At 41.6% G+C, this 22,143-nt stretch overlaps 1 protein-coding gene and 1 long non-coding RNA gene across 2 annotated transcripts in view; one reads left to right on the plus strand and one right to left on the minus strand.

Moving 5' to 3' along the window:
• The first annotated feature begins 439 nt into the window (after nucleotides 1-439).
• DENND4A (DENN domain containing 4A) overlaps nucleotides 440-22,143 on the plus strand; it is a 49,680-nt gene continuing 27,976 nt past the window's right edge. The window contains exons 1-8 of the mRNA XM_068203554.1: nucleotides 440-697; nucleotides 9,388-9,473; nucleotides 14,054-14,386; nucleotides 14,965-15,214; nucleotides 16,246-16,315; nucleotides 17,878-18,047; nucleotides 18,728-18,966; nucleotides 20,899-20,965. Of these exons, the coding sequence (XP_068059655.1) occupies nucleotides 14,079-14,386; nucleotides 14,965-15,214; nucleotides 16,246-16,315; nucleotides 17,878-18,047; nucleotides 18,728-18,966; nucleotides 20,899-20,965 (1,104 nt within the window). The 5' untranslated portion in view covers nucleotides 440-697; nucleotides 9,388-9,473; nucleotides 14,054-14,078. The remainder of the gene's footprint in view (nucleotides 698-9,387; nucleotides 9,474-14,053; nucleotides 14,387-14,964; nucleotides 15,215-16,245; nucleotides 16,316-17,877; nucleotides 18,048-18,727; nucleotides 18,967-20,898; nucleotides 20,966-22,143) is intronic.
• LOC137481694 (uncharacterized) lies at nucleotides 10,262-14,173 on the minus strand. Its single transcript, XR_011003606.1, has 2 exons — nucleotides 14,037-14,173; nucleotides 10,262-10,440 (listed from the first exon to the last, which is right to left on the minus strand). It is a non-coding gene; the product is annotated as an uncharacterized lncRNA (long non-coding RNA).

Consider the following 22,143-nt stretch of genomic DNA (forward strand, 5'->3'; position numbering starts at 1 on the left):
CTAGTCTTTGATGCAACAGCCTGCTGCGGGTTACATCAAGCCTGCAGAAAATCCCTCGGTTTTCTCATCCCTTGTTTTCCAGACAGCCGGCACCTCCTCCGGGTCCAGGCGACGGGCGCCGCAGGTGAGCCAAATCCCGGCCTATCTGGGCCGGAGATTAATTTCTGCTTAAATTAAAGATGTTGTCTGGGTTAAAAGGCTGAGGTGGGGGGGAGGCACAGTCCAGCCCGTGGTGTGCGCGCTGTGTCTCAGGCGCTTTCACTTCGGGAGCCCCGCTCCCCCCTTCGCGGCTCGGAGCCGCCGGCGCCGCGTTCCGTGAGGGGGAAGGCGGGAGCGGCGGGGCCGCGTTCCGTGAGGGGGAAGGCGGGAGCGGCGGGGCCGCGGTGCGAGGGGGAGGGCTCAGAAGGGACCCGGTGGGCGGCGGGGCACGGCCGCCTCCCCCGCGGGAGCCGGCGGGTGCCGTCCCGCGCCCGCCCCGCCGCGATCACGGGTCGCCGCCCGCCTCCCCCGCCCCGTGACAGCCAAGATGGCGGCGGAGGGGAGGGGGGATCCCGCCTGAGCCGCCCACACGGCGGGAGGCGGCGGGGGCGAGCCGGGCTCCGCTGGGATGAGATAAGGGCGCGGGCACCGAGCGCGCTGCCCCCCGAGCCCCTTCACCGCCCGCTCCTCGCCCTGGGGAGCGCGGCACCCGCCTGAGGTGAGGGTGGCGGGGCTGTCACCGCCGCGGGGCGCGGGCCGGGGGGGGTTCTCCGGGGCGATGCCGCGGGCCGGGCGCTGCCGCGTTCCGGGGCCGGCGGGGAAGGGGCGCGGGGCTGTCAGCGGGGGCGGGGAGGCCGGCGCTGGCGGGCCGGGGGCTGAGGCGCCGCGGGGGCGGCGGTAACTTTCCGCTGGGCCGCGGTGGGAGGGGGAAAACTTTCTCCTTGCTCCTTGTGGCCGTCGGCTCGAGGCTCCTGCCAGCCCCCGCCGGGCCCGCGGGGCTCCCCGGGCGGCGGGGCCGGCCGAGCCCTCGCCGCCGACCTGCCATGTTGTACGGGCTGCACGCCGGCGGGCCGCGGTGTGCGCGGTGCCCGGATCCGCGTGTGTGTGCGCGGTGCCCGGATCCGCGTGTGTGTGCGTGTCCCCGGATCCGCGTGTGTCCCCAAAGCTCCGCGGCTGTGCGTGTCCCCGGATCCGCGTGTGTGTGCGTGTCCCCGGATCCGCGTGTGTGTGCGTGTCCCCGGATCCCCGTGTGTGTGCGGGTCCCCGGATCCCCGTGTGTGTGCGCGGTCCCCGGATCCGCGTGTGTCCCCGGATCCCCGTGTGTGTGCGCGGTGCCCGGATCCCCGTGTGTGTGCGTGTCCCCGGATCCGCGTGTGTCCCCAAAGCCCCGCGGCTGTGCGTGTCCCCGGATCCCCGTGTGTGTGCGCGGTCCCCGGATCCCCGTGTGTGTGCGCGGTCCCCGGATCCCCGCGTGTGTGCGCGGTCCCCGGATCCCCGCGTGTGTGCGCGGTCCCCGGATCCCCGCGTGTGTGCGCGGTCCCCGGATCCCCGCGTGTGTGCGTGTCCCCGGATCCCCGCGTGTGTGCGTGTCCCCGGATCCCCGCGTGTGTGCGTGTCCCCGGATCCCCGCGTGTGTGCGTGTCCCCGGATCCCCGCGTGTGTGCGTGTCCCCGGATCCCCGCGTGTGTGCGTGTCCCCGGATCCCCGTGTGTGTGCGTGTCCCCGGATCCCCGTGTGTGTGCGTGTCCCCGGATCCCCGTGTGTGTGCGTGTCCCCGGATCCCCGTGTGTGTGCGTGTCCCCGGATCCCCGTGTGTGTGCGTGTCCCCGGATCCCCGTGTGTGTGCGCGGTCCCCGGATCCCCGTGTGTGTGCGTGTCCCCGGATCCCCGTGTGTCCCCAAAGCCCCGCGGCTGTGCGTTCCCCCGATCCGCGTGTGTGTGCGCGTCCCCCGAAGCCATGTGCGGGTTTTCCGCGCAGCACCGCCGCGTCAGCCGGAGTCGCCCAGTGGTGCTCAGCCCCACGGTGCGTGTTTCTGCGCCGACTTTCCCTTCGGCAGCCCGGGTTACCCTATAGCTGGATTGATGCAACGCGCTGGACGCGGCTGTAGAAGTTAGCCCTGGCATTTTTATCGTCATTCTGTCATGAGGTCTGCGTGTGGCACAAGTTGCTGGCCCAGGGATGATGGTATTCAATAACTTCCCAGTGATAGTTGTTATTCCGAAGTTATCCCAAACAGGCTTCGTTTAAAAATGTGCCACTTCTGCTTTGCTAAAAATGAGGTCTTGACTTTCTGCCTAGTTCTGAAACTTAATTTTTTTGAATTAACTGAGTGGAAGTATGGTGTTCTGGGCAGCTTTTTACTTCATTTCACAATTTTTTCTGGAAGTGTTGCTCAACTGGAGGTTTCCGTAAAAAGTGTTACATTACAGTACATATTATTTCACTTTTTGAATGATTACACACAAATATGTTATCTTGGCAAGTGTCTGGTGGTTTAGGGATACTAATTGAGTTAGTCTAGCCGGGAAAGGTCAAGGGGGAGTAAATGGATTATTTCTGGTTTGTGTGTCTAGCATGCAAGTCTTACTTTGTAAGAGTCTCTTGCTTTTCTCATCTTTTTTGAAAAGTCATATATTTGGAGTGCTGGAGAAACTTCATCTAGCTTTTAGAGTATTGAGGAGTCTGTAAGTTTATTTAAAGTGAGCATTAAAGTGGAGCTCTGGTAAAGGGAGCTGGTTTTTTAGGGGCTTTTGTGACTTGGCATTGAAATAGTTTAATTATCAAAAAATAGAGCATTAGAGTTTCTGTGGTTAGCTCGAGGAAGGGGAAAGTTGCATGGAGCCTTAAAGACAGAACAGAAAAGATCAAGCTTCTCTACAGCCTTAAGAGCTTCTGTGATGTACATGTTTTACTTCTGGAAATGTTGGGCTCCAGCTGGATGAGTACTTTCCTCAAGTTTGAGTGGCTTCTGCTCCTTGGGAACAGGCTTTACCCAATGGCCTCTTCTAGAAAGTGAATTTATTAGAAAGCAGCACAAGATACAAGATCTGCTTCTGCAAGCAGTAAGACAAAAAGCACCAGGACTATTTTCTTTAAACAGAGACGTATTTAAAAAATATTTTCCCAGTATTTGAGGTTTTCATACCTCTGAGTACTCATGTTTTTTGTAGCTGTATGGTTGCAGGTTTGTGTTTCAGCTTGTTCTATATGACATAACCCCAGTATGGTGCTTAATGAAATTACTATGTGTGTTAATGGCAATATTAGCAGTTATCTAGTTAATATAGCCAGAGTTAATTATTAGTTGGAAAAAGCACAAATATTGACATAGCCTGGCACACACTATAGGGCTCAGGTGCACGCAGCTGATGCAGGTCAAGCCTTAGAAACAATGTCAATAACCTGCTTCTATTTCAAATATGTGCTTGAAAGGGAAAGTAGAAAGGGAGAGAGTAAAGCCAACTGGTCCCTAAGGGGAGTGAGGTTGTAACTAATACAGCTGTTCTGTGTGGCTCTTAAAGAAGAACTGTGGGCACCACCACTGCCAGAAGCCAGTCTGTCAGTTTTTAATCTGCAGGATTTTGCATTGAGGGTTTACTAATTTCTAGGTTAATTTCTGCTGTAGTGTGTGATAGCTGGAGAAAACTGTCTTGTGACTCTTCAGAGAGGAAGACAATTCCTAGACCAAGCTGAATGATAATGGGGTTTGGTAACCTTGAGGTTTTAATACAAGAACAAGAAATTTGCAGCGTCACTTCAATATTCAACATCCTTTTTTATTTCCATCATGCTCCCTAGCAGCTGAGTTGCTGTTAGTTTTGCAAGTCATAGTAGGATGAAATGCTTTTTATAACAGTGGCTGCAGAAACATTTGTGCTTCCTGGCCAAACACAGGCAGGTTGGAATGGGAATAGTACAATAGGTACTTAGTCAAAAGCTTTCTCAATCTTAAATTTATCTCCTGAAATTAAGACTTGCAGGAAGCCTTCCTTCCGTTTTTTGTCCTTTCCTCAACTTTGACCTGAGTCTTTAAATATCGTATGGGTATGACCAGAAATTTGGAGGCCAAGTGCTGCCCAGTTTATGTTGGATTAAGAAATAAAAACTCAATATAGCCTCGTAACGTTGTTCAAATTTATGTTTGGTGATTTCCAACTAGGTTGCTGTGTGACAAGGCTCCAGTGGTTAAGGTTTTGATACACGTGTTGCTGTAAAACTGAAGTATTTTTTCTGAAGTTTCCTGGAAAGAAGTGTAATACTGAATAATACTAATAACGAAAGAACCAAAAAAAAAAAAAAAAAAAAAGACACCACAATAATTTTGGTATAAGTGCCTTAACAAAGCATAATGCAATTTACGATGATTGGTGTATTTCCAGTATGTTTGTCTTGCTTGTTACAGTATTTTAATCAGGCTTCTCTGAGATGTATTCAAATTTCAAGCTTTTGTGAAGATGACTCATAAAAAAAACCCAGACAAAAAAACCCCAAAATCTAAATCAGGCTATTCCCTCCTCACTTTGCAATCCCCCTCCAAAACCAAACCTGTAGGACCTTTGAAGAAAGTTGAGGTTGAGCTTGCCCTCACGCAAGAGTGCAGGTGTGGTGGGCTGAGATTACCTGTCCCTTGTCCTTCTGCTGTAGCTTCACTGGGTGGTGACAAGAGCGCAGAAAATGCTCTTGGTCTCTTCACTTACGTATCAATTCTGTCTGTAAATAATATCTGCTACTGCAGACAGAAATCACGACATTTTTTTGCCATACTCAGAGCAGCAAATCCTGTAGAAGCTAAAACCAGCTATGCCTTATTTTAATTGATGGCAGCCAACATGTAGGGGATGAATATGTGTAAGCTGTGAAAGCATCACTGCTGTTCAACTGTTGTTAAAAATCAGCTGTTTCTGGCACGGGTACTGACCGATTAATTACTTGAAGTGAATGAGGTTCTTTGCTGTATGGCATAATAATCCTTGGATGTTTTCTGCTGTCCTTCAGGTTTAGTCTGTGCCTGGTCTGCAAGTTTGGTCTGTGGCTGCTCTGGAAATAGGCTGCTGATGCTTATTAAGTGCTCCCACAGACTCCAGAGTCAAAATTAAACCATGCAGGGCAGTGATGCCCAGAGGTTTGATCCATAACACTCATTTCAGTAGCAGTGTGTGATGCAGAACTAGTCACTGGTAGTTCCCTAAAGAGCTCAGAAACAGTACCAGGAGGAAATTGAGAAGTGGAAATGAAAGACTTCAGAAAATGTTGGCTGGCCTGACTATTTTAAATGGTGTATTTTCAATATATTAGATGTAAAATATATTGCATTATCTAATATATATATGAAAAATATACATGTGTCTAATGGGTATGCTAGATAATGGTTACTGTGGAGGCTGATATAGAGTGAACTAAGTAATAATGGGAGGGGAGTGAAAGGAGGAGGATCTGGGGTCTAAAATTGGGATGAGAAGAATAAGGAGCGTGTTAGAAGTTAGCCAGTTATATCCTCCCTGTTTAATATTTCCTGTAAATCTTGACTTTAAAAAATCTGGGTCAGGAAAATCATTAATACTAATTAATGAAGTTATTTCAGTCTGGCCATCTGAAATGGAAGTGAACAGGCAGTAAGTGTGATGTATAAGTATATGTATGTAAATAAAATATCCCAAGAGATAGCCCCCACCTTGTGTGCAAGCTTTATGCAAACACAGAGAAGGGTTTTGTGGGCTGCACTGTTGAGTTTTGGTTTTGACTTGAGCTTCAGAAGAAACTTGTGGGCCTAAGGAATTATTCTCAAAATTTCTAACTCTTGGTGATCAGGATCAGCAGCAGTTACCTTGGCATGTCATTGCTCTTCAGCTGATTTATGGTGATTTTCGGGAGGAGACCCTAAAGTTGTTTATTTATTGCTTTGCTGGCTGGGAAACTGTCCCAGCAATATGTGGTAGTTCATGTATTTGTAGCTGAGCTGGTAGTGGTACTTGCACACTTATTTTTCTGTGGAGTAGATGCTGAACATTTTGGTAAGTGGATGCAGAGGTTTGCTGGATGAGAGAGGTATTGGGGAGTGTTATCCCTCCATTAAACCTTTGCAGTGGGGTGTAGATGATCTGCAGGCAGTGTTCCAGCCCTGCAGATGCAGTCTGTGCATGGCTGTCCCCGTCTGTAATTTGCAGTGTGGTTGGGTCCCATTTTCTCACATTACAGAACATTTTTGCTGGCCAAAGGAAAAGAAAATCATATAAAATGTTCTAAAAGTCTAAGTGTGTTTTTAAATGTAGCAAAAACTGTTAGAAACAATCTCCACCTGTCTTTTCTTCTATCACACCACGGATTCAAAATTTAATTTGGGTAGAGAATGGTTTTAAAACAAAACTGATGTTGGCGTGTATGTCCAAATGTGGCAGGGTGAAAGCAGGTCACTTCTGTCACTCTTGGTTGATGGACTTCAACATTTTCAGTGACAAATTTTGGATTTGAAGCTCAGTATTGGAAGATTTTCTATTTTCATTTGCCTTTATCTATTGTGTCAAGAAAAACAGAACATTCCATTTGGGGAACTTCTCTTTTTAAAAAGTTGTTTTATAGTAAATAGTTGTACAAAAACATGAACAGGCCGCTTTGCTGAACTGTGCTTTGGATGAAGTAATATTTACATTTTATAGTGCTTATTTTGGCTTTCCTCCCCCTGATTTTCTACAATTTGTTTTCTACATCCCTCCCTACGAACACAGTTGTATTTCAGAAATCCTTTCCATTCTTTGGTGGTGCCTTTTGGCCATAAATACTGTAATCTAGAAAGAAAAGTGGGAGTTTTCAATCTGGCCTTACTGAGATTTGTCTCTGTCATGGATCTTGTGGGATACTGGAACATCCCTTTCTTGAATTTTAGTAGGCAGGGTTGAATTTCATGGGATTTTGCTGTGGCACAGCTGGAATGATCACCAAAGCAGCCTTGTTAGACCCTCTTACTAAATGCTTTGATTTGATTGAGTCTACAAACAGCACTGAAAAACAAACAAATAGAACACTCGGTGAGTGAGGGAGAAATGTGTAGAAGATGTGGGAAATGCCAGAGCTTGCCCTCAGGGTGAAGTCTGTTTCTTCCTGCCTTCTCTCTGCCACTTACTCTGCCTCCTCCTCTGATGCTGTGGATGACCAGTTCCTGCTCACTTTGCTGTACTCATCCTGCTGAATCTAGATTAGCCTCTGAATTTAGGCCTAATCTTTCTTTCTTCCTCAGCACTGCTGAGCACATCTGCTTGTCCCTCAGTTCTTGGCTACATTCCTGTTTTCTTCTCCCAAATTCGTGGTCTTTTGTTTTGTCCCTGTGATTTTATCCAGCACTTTTCTGTTTCCCAGCACCTTTTGGAGATCCTTTGTTGCCAAGTTTTCTGAGCGCTCTTGATTATCTCCTCTGCTGTTTGGATCAGAGACGTAAACCATGACTTGGTAGAGATGATTGTGAATGGGCCTGCAAAACGCTCGGTAGCATTTCCAGTGCAGTGATGCAGGATGGAAAAATCTTGGGTTTTCTCTTGGGTTATTGTCGATTTTCTTCTTTTCTAATAAAAATTGATGGAGCTTATTGGAGGCTGGTGGCTACCTGAGAATTATTGTGTTGTCTATCATCACTGAGTGCAGACGTGTGCAGTAGGGTCTAAAAACTAATGCCATTTATCGCTTTAGCCCTGTTTTCTCTGTTGCTGTTTGTGTAACTGTAGTAGGAAATGGGAAGAAGAAGTACAGCCATTGTCCTACTAAAAATGAAAGTGCTGTGAGAAGTTCTGTTTTTATTTGGGTAATGATGTAAGTCCTTTGCATTCTTGTTTCTTGAAGAAGTAGATCCTTTACTTGATATGTAGAGGACAAGAAACTAGTTGTAAATTAGTTTTGCAAGTAATACAAAATAGACCTGCAAGTACACTGGCAGCAGTTCTGGCTGTGCTCCTTGTGATGCCTAAATCTATATTTTTTGCTTTCATTTAAGTCTCCTCACTGGTTTTCCAGAGAGCTGACTAGAAAATAAGTTTTTTGAAGTGTCCATGGGGAAATTAATCTTGTGTAATGCTGCCTACTTCTTGGACTTTTTCAGCTGTGCTTGACGTCTGCAGGTGATCCCAAAATTTATAATTTCTGGCACTCCTGGAAGCTTGACATTAACGATTCTGTAGTTGGAGAAAATTATGTCGTGCTGCTGCTGTATTCTCTCTTTGTAGTCTTGTCAGAAAATGTTCAAAGTCAGATACTGGGAAGTACCTGGCTGTAAGTGGTGCAGGTCCATGGTGCTGTGTGGGTTGGAGATCACTGGGGCTGGATTCACTCCCTGGGCTGTCAGAGCAATGAACTAACAGTGCTGATTGCTCCTGTGAGATCTCAAAGAAATGGCCTTGTAGATTGGTGTTATGAACAGAACCTTGAACTTGGTGATCCCAAAAATGCAATTCTGATAATCTAATTCCCCAGATTTTTCCACTTCAGGAATGGAAGCAAATCTTTCATGGTTTGCATCAACCCTCCTGAGATGTGCTTGTTCCCAGCCTCTCTTATGTTACACTTTGTTTGCTACAGTGTTCTCACCATACTCTTCTGAGAGTGTTCTACAAATCTTGGGGAATAGAAGCTTCCTTTAAAGAAAGTTCACTTTTTACTACAGCCCTGCTGATGCTAATGACTTGTTCTGGGACCCCATAGTCTCTCTGCCTCCAGTGAGGTGCTGTCCTCAGTCCTGTGGTGCAAAACTGCTGATTCAAAATGCTTCAAGGTAGCACAGGCTCCTGGGCTTGCAAGTTCCTCAGTGTAAAACACAAGTTCAGGCTGGCTGTGGTGATACCAACGTTTAAAAGTGGCCATGCTGGCGTTCACCACATCTGAAAAAAAAATTATGAACTGTGGCAGTAAAGGGCAAGAAGACTGTCACCCACTGTAAGAGGAATTGGGGTAAGGTGACTAGATGAAAGATGCTGATTGTAGAGTAAGAAGGATCGGCTTAAATATCCAAGTCTTGCAAAGAAAAATTGTTTAAGTAGATTTTGAAAGGTTCTTGGGCAGAGAGAGCACTTTGATAGCTGGCTAACACCTAGAAATGGACACAGAAGGTATTGATTGTCAAAAAATAATGAAAGAGGTGAAGTAATTTGAAGTGGCTGGCTCATCTCTGATTTATTTTGGTTTAAAGCATTAAATGTTGTTTGCATTCTTAAAATATCAACGCAGCATAAAACTTGCTATGTTGTTTCTTAGCTTTAAAGTCTGGTTTAATTTACTTTTTTAGTGAAGTGATGAGCAACCTTATCTTAGCAAGAAGTCCTACAGCAACCCACAGTGTTCATTTCATGTGACTGGTGCAGTGAAGTGTGCAGAAAGTAAGTTTCAACAAATGTGTTCATTGTTTGATTCTTATTTTACTGTTTCTATAGGGAATGAAACTTTAACAAGAAGTCTGTGTTAAAGCCTGGCTGACAGCAAGAGAGGAAAAGTGTAGAAGCAATGCCCTGATGAAAAGGTAGGGAGCACATTGGTAGAGTGGGCAAAAGGCTTGTGTTCTGCCTTGGGAATTCCTGTGAAATTAGAGGGCTTCTGCTTTGTACCCAGGATTGATTGCATGCTGTGACGAAAATATTGAGGGGGAACAAGGCATCTCTGAAAATTTTGCCAGGCAATTTTGGCAGTACAGAGATGGGGTGAAGTTTTTTCGTTGCGTAACTGCAGTTACTCCCAAGTCTTAAGACTGTTGGACTCCCATGTGATTTGTGTGGTGTTATGTCTGAGAAGTGGTTCTGAGTAGCCAGAGCAGGACTGACTGATCCAGTTAACTTCACTTTGCTCTTGCATGCCCAGCTGACACATCTCTGTGGCGTGGTTACTTCAACAGGCTAATGGAGCAATGCACAGATGAGATGAGATGCTGGGGGCTGTTAGAACTTCACTGGCATTTTTTTAATAATTAGCCTCTGATTTGTGTCTCTGTTCATCTGCTCTTCATGTTCCTTCAAAGGGAGTAAGTTCTTGGAGTGTTACTATATGATGAACATTTTAAAAAAAATAAATCACCAGCTTTGAACTCTTTTAAAAAAGGTTGCTCTGCACTGGTTTCCAATGTACTCTAGGAGACATTCTTGCTTGTTTACACATGGAACTTCTTTGGAGTCAGGATTACAAAGGGAAATATCACCTGGTTTAGACAGTAAATGAGGAACTCAAATAATAAAACAGTAATAAGGAACTCAAATTATTAAGCAATTTAATATTCTCAAAGAAGAATGCAGGAAGGAATGAGAATGACAAGGCAGATTAAAAGATTACAAGGCAGTTGTTGTATTTGTCTGTCAGAGGTGGACTGGTAGAAACTCTTTTAATGGAGTCGGAGGGTCCTTACTGCTGCCTGGGAAAGTTGGCTCCTGGAAAGAAACTGGCTTGGCTGGAGCAATTCTTCTGGTCTGCAACCACTTGTAAATTATCTCTGCAAAATTCTGTGGGTAGGAGCAGGTTGTAGGGATTAGATCAGTATTTTTTTTCCTTGCAAATGTTGCAGTGCATCTGTAGTAAACTACTTCATGAGGCATCGTGCCTGTTCCTGCTGCACAGATGGAATATATGGCTCATCCACATCAGTTCTGGTCATGTGATGGGGAAAAGCTGATGTGTGCTTTCCTCTTATAGTATTTGAATGAGAAATGTGATCTGTTCAAAAAGCTTGGAAACTGAATGAATTACAATGGTGGTGACAAGCAGCAAAAATCTTCAATTAGTATTTCCTGAATGTTTACGAAAAGATAGGATGTTGGAAAATTACATTGAATAAACAGTGAAAATGTGTTTACCCTTTGTCTTTCAGCAAAGTAATCAAGCTAATAGTTTGTGGATCTGAGAGATTATCTGATTGTTTCTCCTGTTCTTACATTTTTGGAAGTTACAAAAAGCTCTCTCTATATAGTCGTGATCTAGCGTGTGTGTTTAATAATTTTTTTACACATGACTGTTATTTGCAAGGATATTTTGATTCTTTCTGATCTTTTTGGTGTTCGTTTACAGTTGTTTTAATGGATGTCATACAATTAATACTCATTATCATGAGGTGGTTCAAAGACCATATATTGCATTTTTTTCTGGGGACTTTTGTAGGAGATTATGGTTATGATCCCATGGCATTGCCTTCAACGTGCAGCCTTCTGTCCCCAGGGTACTGAAGTGTAGAGAAGCAATGGAAGCTTCTCAGTGGGGCACTCCTGATGTTGAATTGCATCTGGAACTAGCTGCCTCAAGCAGCCCTCTTGTGCAGTGTGACTTTTTCTGCTGTGTTTTTCATGTTTGTTTGGTTTGGGGTTGTTTTTTTGGGGTTTTTTTTCCCTCAAAAATGTTTTGCAGTATGGTGAGGTGTTGTAGGGAGATGAGAGAGGGTAAAAAGATTACAGTATGGAAGTTGTAGGGAAAAATCTGCTACTCCCTGGATGGAACATGAGCAGCATTCCTGACCTCCCACACAACACAATCCAAGGGGTGCAGTGGAGACCCCATGGCCAGGCTGCGTTGAAACCCTTGCAGAGGAGGGAACTCTGGGACTTTTTAGCTGGTAGAGCCACACAGCAGCTGAAAACCAGGGGAGATAAGAAAAGGGATCCTGCTGTGGAATCAGCAGTTGTGGAGAAATCTCCCTCCTTGGACTGATGCCTGTCCCCACCCCAGGGTTATCTCAGGTGCTGGCCTGAGATTCACACCAGAAAGGCACAACCACAACTCACTGAGATACACGAGTAAAATCACTGTGGAATGGCTTCATGGTAGGAATTTCTACAGAAATTCTCCATCAGTTTCTGTGAAATGCTCTTCACAGAATGATTATTTGTCAGTGAGTTAGCTCACAGTTTATACCTTTTTTCTGGGGACTATTAACATAAAGTTGGCATAGATCTGCTCTGCCAGTAACCCGATGTTGAAAATTTGAGTATCACAGTAGCTCTAGTAAAGTCTAAATCAGCCTTAGACTAAAATACCACTGAAGTTTATCTTTTTTATCCCATTTTTAACTGTAAGCCTTTGTATCAAAAGACAAAAATCATAAAACCATTGTAGAACTCCTGAAAGGTTTGGGTTGGAAGAGACCTTAAAGATTATCTCATTCCACTCCTGCCATAGGCAGGGATACCTTCCACTGTCCCAGGCTGCTCCAAGCCCTGTCCAACCTGGCCTTGGACACTGCCAGGGATGGGGTAAATATGAAGGTTAATTCATCATCAGCCAGGCCTTTTTCTTTTTCCTTCTCTTCTGCAAAATCTGCATTAAATTATGAAAGTCTTGCTGACTTGTGTATTACGTGCTATAACCTTAGGAAGCAAATTTATGTGATAGCAGGTGTTTGTGTGTAGGGGATTCTAATTTTAACTATCTCGAAATGAGGAGAGCTTGTCCCAGTTTTTCTTGAAAGTGCAATTGGGAATAAAGGAATGTTTGAATTTAGGACTTTTGGTATAAACTTTATATGGAATAATGGTGAGGTTTAAATAGTGTGAAGGTATGATTCTCCAATATTATATACATATACACATAATTCTGTTTATTTGTAATGCTAAACTAGAGTTTAATAATTTGTAATGATTAAACTGGAGTAGTGCTGTTAATACCCTGGAGTTACAGTTTCTGCTTGCAGTTTTAACAGCCATCATTTGTATAATTTTTGATTACTAAAGTGTTTAGTAATCAAAAATTATATGTAATTTCATCCTAAAAGGCATCATGAATCACTCCAGAAATCAGTGTAGTTCTGTGAAATGGTGCTGGTAAGAAAGGGAAAAAACCTCAATGTTACAAGAGCGATAATGTAGTTTCAGAGAGAATTGTTAATGTAACAAAATACCTAGAACTTCTGTCATATTAGCTGAAAGATATCAGTATTTGGTCTTATGCCAGCGTTGAAGGGTACTTTGTTAAACATCTTTGCATTTTGCTGGAGCCAGATGGACAGAGATAATAGGCAGCATGTGCAGAGGTTGAGTTTGTGCGTCTTTGAATATATCACTCAGGGAGGAGTTTGAATTTGTAGCTATTGCTTCCATATATATGCTGAGTAACATGTTCCAGATGTGTTTGAAATAACTGTATGTAGGCTAAACTAAGCTCAGTTTTGTAACTGCATTCTCTTCAAACAGAAGCTGAAGTTATTTTCAGACTGTTATTTTCCTATATATTGGTGATTGCCTGCAGTAATCATGTTGGCTGAAGTGTTCCATAGTGTTTATTAGCCATATAGAAAAATAAAAGATAATTTGGGCTTTCTTCTTGGCATTTTCTAGAACAATGTAAGTAAGCATAAAATAAAAAAAAAAGCTGTACTAATTTCCTTGCAACGTTAGAAGCTTCTCAAACCAGTCCAGCAAAACACAACCAACCTACAAAATAAGAGCAGGAAGAGGGAATTGCCTCTGTTGTGCTGGGTGACCAGGCACAGCCTGACATTCTTCCTGCTTGAGCAGGGGCTGGTGCTGGAAATCTGAGGCCAGCTTGGAACAATTTGATTAAATGCACATTATCAAACTGGGACATAATTTTCCAAATTACCAATAAGAAATGTCTGAATTTATTATGTTTGAGCAAAAATCTTGGTCAAATCCAAGAATCATGATGGCATGAAGTTTGATAAGTCTTAATACTTGCTACCTAGAGCAAGAAATAAAGGGAGATAAAGCAATGGAAATAAAAGTTACATGAAAACTGAAGTCTTCTATCAACTATTCAAACTGTTTTAAATTCTAGTTGTTCAGTTTCAGAATGTCAGCAAGCTCTTGAAACTCCTGTGTGGTAACAGTTTCTCTTACAATAAAATTTTGCACCCAAACAAAATTATTTCAACAAAAGGGAGTCTTAAATAGCTTGTCTGGTTTAAAAAGTCTGGAACTTGATGACAGTAAACTTCCTGAAGCTACTCTAGCAAAATTCCAGCGCATATGGGTGTCTTGGAAAAACATTTTTAGCCCATTTCTCAATGTTCCACATGAGAGCAGAAAGCATTTTCTTTATTTGCAAGCTATGATTTTCTGGTTTTTAAAATAACCGTAACTTTATCATTTCTGACCTGTATTTCTTTCTTAGAAGCTGTAACACCTTGTGATGGAAGATGGAAGACAAAGGGGCCCGTGTTGCTGATTACTTTGTTGTCGCAGGACTAACGGATATCTCAAAGCCACTGGAGGAGGAGATCCACTTCAATGACGCCTGCCATAAAATCGCCAGACCAAAAGAACCCATCACAGACGTGACAGTCCTCAATAAATCCCTGGGGGAGGAGGTTCCTCAGGGCTACAGATGCATAGATGTCACTCCCTCGGGCCTGTCTGCAGATCTCAATAACGGCAGCCTCGTAGGACCGCAGATATACCTTTGTTATCGCCGAGGGAGGGATAAGCCTCCACTTACTGATCTGGGGTGAGTGCTTTCCCTCTTCCAGTGGGTGATTTTCACCGTTTTATTTAACTAAGGAGCAGATAAGGTAGGTTTACGGAAATGCCATACTTTTAAAATACAATGCAAAACTCTAAACAGGAAGATGCTTGTTGACTTGAGCATACTGTAACCCAGTATGGAAGGGAAAATGCATGCTGAGTGGATTTTAATGACAGGTTTAATCCTTTCCGTTTTGGAGTTTTCAAAGCCATTTATAATTTTTAATGTATATGTTTGGATTGGGATAAGATGCTTAACCTATTTAACATAGATTGGGAAGAGATAAGTTATATGACATTCTTAGGATCAGGCAATGAATCTTTAATAGAACTGAAAATACCACTATTTTGCAGTAAACAAAATGCTTAAAAACAATTATATGCAAGGAAAACCAGTATAGTTTCATCGTGAAGCTTTTCTGTTAGAATACAGTTGAAGATAATGTGACCCGAACTTGTCAGTAAAAATGTTTTGCTCAGCAATGAGACAAGAGCTGCGATTAAAACTCAAAGTGTTTTTAAAATGTGCCTCCTGACTTTTTTCCTTCCCCTTTTAACTAGAGTTTTATATGATGGGAAAGAAAGAGTCAAGCAAGGCTGTGAAATCATTCAGAGCACCCCGTATGGGCGGCCTGCCAACATCAGCGGCAGCGCCTCGTCCCAGCGGGTGTACATCACCTACCGCAGGGCCTCCGAGAGCATGACCCAGAACACCCTGGCTGTCACAGACATCTGCATCATCATCCCCAGCAAAGGAGAGACTCCTCCACACACCTTCTGCAAGGTGGACAAGAATCTGAACAATAGCATGGTAAGATTCAGAAGCTGGGCTTTGAGCGCTTGATACTCACTGATGTGACCTTTTTGGAGTACTTGTGGCAGCTCTTGGAGTACTTGGTGAAAAGTCTTCAAGAGATCTCCAAAGATAAATCAAATATTGGAAGAGTTGGAGGATTGCATTCCTCTGTTCCTTCTTGGAACAGAGTCTTTCTGGAAGCCTTAGAGCAGATGATTGTGTTTTTTTTAGTGCTGACTCCAGCATCTTTGGATTGGTCGTTTAGAACCTGTTGAGTGCATGTGTGTAACTGGAGGTTTTACAGATGTGGCTGTTTCTGACGCTGTTTTTGCTGTTGTGGTGGGAATTCCATATCTAGTAACCAGCTTCTGTTTTGTTTTCCAACTCCTCCCTTTACCTACAATGCTATTTTATAAATGTTTTTCTCCTCAGTAGTTTCCCAAACTTCTTATTTAAAGAAAGTTGTGTGTGAGTGATGCTGGACTGTAAGCACATTCAAATGTGTTGACTGTAAGCACATTTAAATGTTTAATATGGTTCCAAAGCCTGACCTGCTAAAATACACAGGTTTCACACAACTTTGATTTGCAGAACTGAATATTTAGGTGTTTTCTGGTTAAATTTGCAGCTCCATGTGCTGGCTCTTGCAGGGTCCTCAGAAGTCAGTGTGCTGAGGAGGATGCTGACTGCTCTGCAAGTAGGATCATGTAAAAAAGATCATGGGAATTGATTTGTGCTTGTTTTTAAATAAATGCCTGTAGGCATTCACCAATGGATTTTTCAGTTCTGATAGTTCCCATATTGACTGGGTTATGGGAGTGCTGTCTGATGGAAGTTGTTACACCTCTCTCCCTTCTATAAAAGCTCCGTGTTCCCCCTATGGGTGCTGCTCTTTTCTGTTCCATGACTTTCCCTGTTCTTTATTCTCATGTCCAGTAATTGAGAATTTAGATATTTACAATTATCAACATTATTACTAGTTCTATTCTGTTATGTCCATTTGTTATACTTCATCACTTAATGCAGTAACTTCTTTTATTTTACAGTGGGGCTCAGCTGTCTATTTATGTTACAAAAAGTCTGTGGCAAAAACCAACACCATATCATATAAAGCTGGTATGTAACTACTGTGTAGCTTTTTTATCTTCAATTCAGAATGTCCAGGCTCATTTGTAATGTAATACATTTTGTACTAAAGAATTGACAGTATCTAGCCATTATTCAAAAAGGAATCTCCCTAAAGAATTATTTTAAAATCATGTCAGAAAAGAGGCCTTAGAACTTAGCATGGGTATCATGCCCATGCTGTTTTAAAATTTGTGTTAAATTTGGAATCCCAGCTGTGTTTTGATGTGTTTCTACAAACCTGGGTGTCTCCCATCTCTGTTTGTGTTACTGGTAACTGTCTCTTAAGGATGTGTCTGTATATGCAGAAGAAAATGCCACAGAAATTATTGGATGCATTTTCATGATCAATTTCCTTAAGAAACATTTTGAAGAATCCTGCAGACTTCCACACTGCCTCAAGCATCATTGGCACTGAGCTCTTTAAGTATTTTTGGATCGTGTATCATCTTTATTTTATTGTTTTATTTATAAGACAGAATTAGATTTGCTATGACTGATAAAACGTGTTGGCTTTGCATTTGTTGTTGGGTTTTTTTTAAACCCTGATTTTGTTTGGCATACAAGTCATGAGCATGATTCACACTTAAGCTTTAATCCACTTACATCCCTTCTAGAGGCTGCTCTCTGTAAACAGAAGTTCAGGATGCACTAAAGGGTGGACAGTACGTTTGTAAACAAATAAAAATTTTTAAAGGCCCCACATCTTGTGAAAGCTTGCACAAAATTTTGATTCTTGGCATGAAGGGATCCACTGCCCTTTTTGGTTAGAAGTTTTTATTTTATTTTTATTAATATTCCCATTTCTGTTAGGAAAGTGCATAGTGATTGTGCTAACAGAGAAATCCTAATCCTAAATCCTTTCATGTGGAATCCATCTCAGTGTGGAGTCCCCTGGGCTGGCAGTCAGACAGGATGGATTGCCACAGCCTCCCGTGTAACTGAGGACCTGCGTGCTAAAAGCCTCTGCTTCACATCTTCATGTCTTACAGCTGTGTTCAAAATAAGTCTAAACACCTTGGCCTGGCAGCACAAGAGCTGAGTCCTCAGCTGAGGTGGATCAGCATAATCAAATTGATTCTTTTGGTATTAAAAAACTATCTAGCAAGCATATATTTTTCAGGGAACGTTTGTTGGCCAGAATTAATTGGTGTCTTAGTTGAAAACTAAGTGTCTTATTTCTCAAGTATTCACATTACCTTTTTTCAAACTAGATTTTAAATCTTTGCTCGTACTCATGATGAATGTGAACTATTATATAATAACAGGTGAGATGCACACAGCCTGAAAAGATAAATCAGTTATGATTAGTTTCTGGGATGGAAAGTAGGATTTCAGTGTAATGCTTTAGTCAGGTGATTCTCCTTACGTCACGGGAGCATCTGCCCCTTCCAGCTATTCCCTGTGCCTAATTATTGACACCTTCTCTCATCTTCTGAAGTTACTGTGTGCTCATATATGAATTTTCTGGCAATTATTTTATGGAATGAGCTATTCCAAACCTGTTTCTGCTGCCTTTTCTATAACTGCCTCTCTGCTCATTCTATTTATAGGTTTAATATGCAGATATCCCGAAGAAGATTATGAATCATTCCCATTACCAGAATCTGTGCCTCTTTTTTGTCTCCCTATGGGTGCAACGATTGAATGTTGGCCATCTAACAGTAAATACCCTCTCCCAGTTTTTTCTACATTTGTACTAACTGGAGCTTCTGCAGAAAAGGTATTTTGAAACCTTGAAAAAAAAATATTAATTCAATTGAAAAAACTCAGTTGTTTATCTGTTCAGGATGGTGGTAGTGAGTGTTTTCATAGATGAGCTTGAATCTGTTCTCTTGGGCTTGATTCCAAGACTGCTTTGAAGAGTGACTTGCAGTAGTTTCAGTTGATCATAAACCTGAGCTCCTCTGCTTTCCTGTTAGCCTGTGACACTGGAGAGCTATAAAATTGGACTGCATATACATGCAAGTAATGCTATTTTTATTGCAAGCATGGAAACGACGTAGCATGTACATACTTGTTCTAAAAAGTAAATTGGATGTCAGGGGATATGGCTTTGAGTTGTGTATAAAGGATTCCTAAAATAGCTTTAAAGGCAATTGCAGGAGCAGTTGACTGCAGTTGTACACTTTATAATCATTATGTTTCTCTCAAATAAATTGTTTTGTAAATTACTCTTTCTCATATGATATTAACTGTTTTAATTAAAATAATAGACAGTCTGGATTTTCACAGTCATAAGAATATTCCAGAATGGATTTCTTCAAAAGATCACCTTCTTTTGCATTAATATATCTTTTCAAACAGTAATACAGACTTGATTTTCTGTGTGTTTGGGGTTTCTTAGATTGCTTTGAAGATCGAGGCAGAATTACTGACTTCACATCCACGTTGTGTTTGCAGGTATATGGTGCTGCTATTCAGTTTTATGAGCTGTATCCTGAAGAGAACCTCACAGAGAAACAAAAATCTCAGCTGGGATTAGCAGCTGGTGTCGAGGGAAAAGACACGTGCAGAACAGTGCAGACAAATAAATGCATCTGTCTGCTCTCTCACTGGCCTTTCTTTGATGCTTTTAAGAAGTTTCTTACCTTTCTGTATCGTTACTCCATTTCTGGGCCACATGTTCTCCCCATTGAGAAGTAAGTAATTTCCAAAATTCATAACTGTAATTTCAGTTGATAAGAGGGTGGGTTTTTTGGTTCTAATTTTGCTGTAATATCCTCTTTCACTTTACTCATCAAACATTAAATATAATGGCTGCACTTTTCTCCTTTGATTAACGTATCTTTATCTACTTTCTGAAAAAGTCTGGATTTTTATTTGGGATTTAAGTGCCTGCAAAGGTCTCTGAAAGCTGTTTTAATTAGCTTTGCACCCTTTAGCCATAGTGATTAGAAAGAGCAAGATTATAAATCCTTTCTTAATCTTGCACACATCAAGTTAGGAGAATTAAATTAGTAGATTTGCATTTTTTCAAATGCCTATTTGTAGTGTAATGAGATGGTAAAGCAGATTGAATATTTTGAACTAGTAATTTTCTTCTATTTGTGATAAACTTCATTTCTTTCTCACATAAAGGATTTCACGTTATAAAATGCAGAGGAAATCCTTACACCAAGAAATGGTCAATACCTGTAATCGATATGTAATACCATGTAACATTTCTAGGATAATGTCATCTTTTAATGCAGCCAGTTTCAAATACACTATTTACTTTTCTATTTTATTACACATCAGTTTCTTTCTACTTCAACTTAAATATTAACTTTCAGGAGACTTTGACTATGTGGATTAAGTATTTCTGTGATTGCTCATCCCCTTCATTATTACTGTTCCCATCACTGAACTTGTTTGAAAATTCTGATAGTGTAAGCTTCCAATGATAAAAACATATATATATATATATATATATATATATATATATATATATATATATATATATATATATATATATATATATAATATATACCTGTTTTGTTTTTAAGCTCAGGGGTTTGGTGTTCTAACTTTTGGGAATTAATAAGTAGATATGAGAAGTGCTTTATCAATTTGGATTTTATGGATTTATTCTAATGTCTCTGATTTTTAAACTGGTCAGTTTACTGTGGATAATTTAAATATAGGATTTTAATGTAGTATCCAGCCTACTTCCTTTGGCTGTTTTCATGATGGCTTGTCTGTGGCTGAACATTGTCAGTCAGCTCAGCTGCTGCAAAGAGCAGCTTTCCCTTGCTGTGTGACATGTTCCAGACTTGGGCCAGCATCTTCATACACTGGTAATAAAATAAAACCCAAATCAATGCTTATTTCTGGGTTTGTCTGAGTTTCTTCCAAATGTAGCTGTCTGTGTCATAATACTGGTAACATTTGTAGAAATCCTGGTAAAGTATGTGCTGTAAGGTGAAATTTAGGGTGGAATACCTGTTTCTCATGGGTTTTTACCCCATGTAGCTTCTCATGTGAAAGTGTCTATTGTAGAGTTACACTTCTAGAACTTGTGTAAGTTTAATCAATTCATGAGACTGAGAACTTTGTCACATTCTAAAAACCATTTTTCTGTATTTGTCGTATGTGAAAAAGCTTTAAAGCTTTTTCATCAGCAATTTTATATAACATTTTGTATTTAGAACAGAAGAAAATGGATGGGCTTAATGATTCTCCTTGATATTCAGCCATGAATATTTTTTTGCAAGTAACCAGTTCTAGTCTCTGAGGTTTAGTGCTATTTCAAACTCTGTCAGAAGCAAGATTTTAAAATGGGACTGTGATGTTCAAATATCAATATTTCTGCTTTACAAATGAAAAAAAAAACTCCTTGTATTTTGTCAATCTCACAAACAGAGTTTGTATTCTGAAAGAGAATCTGCCCTCCCATTTTCTTGTGATCAGTAGAAAAATAGGGTTTCAAGGTCAGAGTATCCCAATAGGGTTTAGGTGCTGGGATTTTTTCTCTGTTTTCTAAGTATGTGCCATTTTTATATAATAATTTCTCTTACTGTCAAAAATTTTGTCTTGAGGTGAAGTAGTTGAAGCTTGATTTCTACTAAATCAGTATTTTTCTTTTCCTGTAGACACATTTCCCATTTCATGCATAAAGTACCTTTTCCATCCCCTCAGAGGCCAAGAATTCTAGTTCAGGTAAGCGTAATTTTCTTTCATATCCGTGTCTAAGGTAAAGATAAAGCAGGTCAATACATGGAAAACGTAGTTTTTGTGCCCAGATTATTTTCGTTCAGGTTTTTTTTTTTCCTAAATTCATACACACAACATGAGAAATCGGTAAAACTTCTGTTTCCAGTTCAGTTAATGACTTCAGTGAGTTATTACAAAAACCTGTTTAGTGAGCTTAGAACTTTTTTTTTTTTTCAGAGTATATGGAAATTAATGAAAAACTACTCCAAGTCAGCATGTGGTCTGACTTTTGCAATAGCTGTAGACCTGTTTTCTTCTTGCTACTGTATGAAGGCTGAGTGTAAAATAAATAAAATAAATAAAACTGAGTGTAAAATAAATAAAACTAAAGCCAGATGTGAAATGTACATCCACGATTGCCCCTCTTCCCAAAGGGCTTTGTGCTGTCAGTGTGAGCTGCAAGAGCCACACCCAGTGACAGCCCCTTTATCAAACCTGGCCCTTGCTCTGTCCTCCCTGCAGGGCTGTGTGGGAGTGAAATAATTCCAGGAATTCTACCTGCTCTTTGAAATTTCAACCCTGTCACTGTTGGTAGGAGAGAAAAAATGCTGGTCTCGAGGACTTCTGAAGTGTTATTAAATCTTTTTATTTCCTCCTGAAGAGGTGAAATAGTCAGAGAGGTGTTAAAATTTTTTATTGCGGAGAAAAGAGAGCTCTGTTGCAGTCATAGTATTCTGCCAATTGTGGTTTTGATTGAATAGTTACGAAATGATGCTATTCTGTTATTACTTGTATAACATAAAGTATGGAGAGCCCTGTGCAGTTCTGAGCCTTAATTGTGTAGCCCATATGGTAGTGAAGTCTTTCAGAGCAAATACAATCCTGGGTTATGTCTTTATAGCATGTACTGAATATTGAAGATCCTCTTTAGTGTATTCTAAAGGAGTGATATTTATTACTCCTACTGAAAAAGGATTAGAGAACAGTTATGCTGAAACTGTATTTGGCACTTCTGTCCCTTTTCTTATGATTTTAAAGTTCAATTCAAAACCCACTTCTTGTTTTAGGTTTGTTTTTTTAAATTCATATTCAGTAAAATATTTGTGCTAGGAAACACTAAACACCTATTTACAGAGATTATGACTGAGTTTAGAGAAAAGCTTTTAATTTTTTTTGTCTGAAAT

The sequence above is a fragment of the Anomalospiza imberbis genome, chromosome 13 (genome assembly GCF_031753505.1).
Source record: "Anomalospiza imberbis isolate Cuckoo-Finch-1a 21T00152 chromosome 13, ASM3175350v1, whole genome shotgun sequence".
Lineage (NCBI taxonomy): Eukaryota > Metazoa > Chordata > Aves > Passeriformes > Viduidae > Anomalospiza > Anomalospiza imberbis.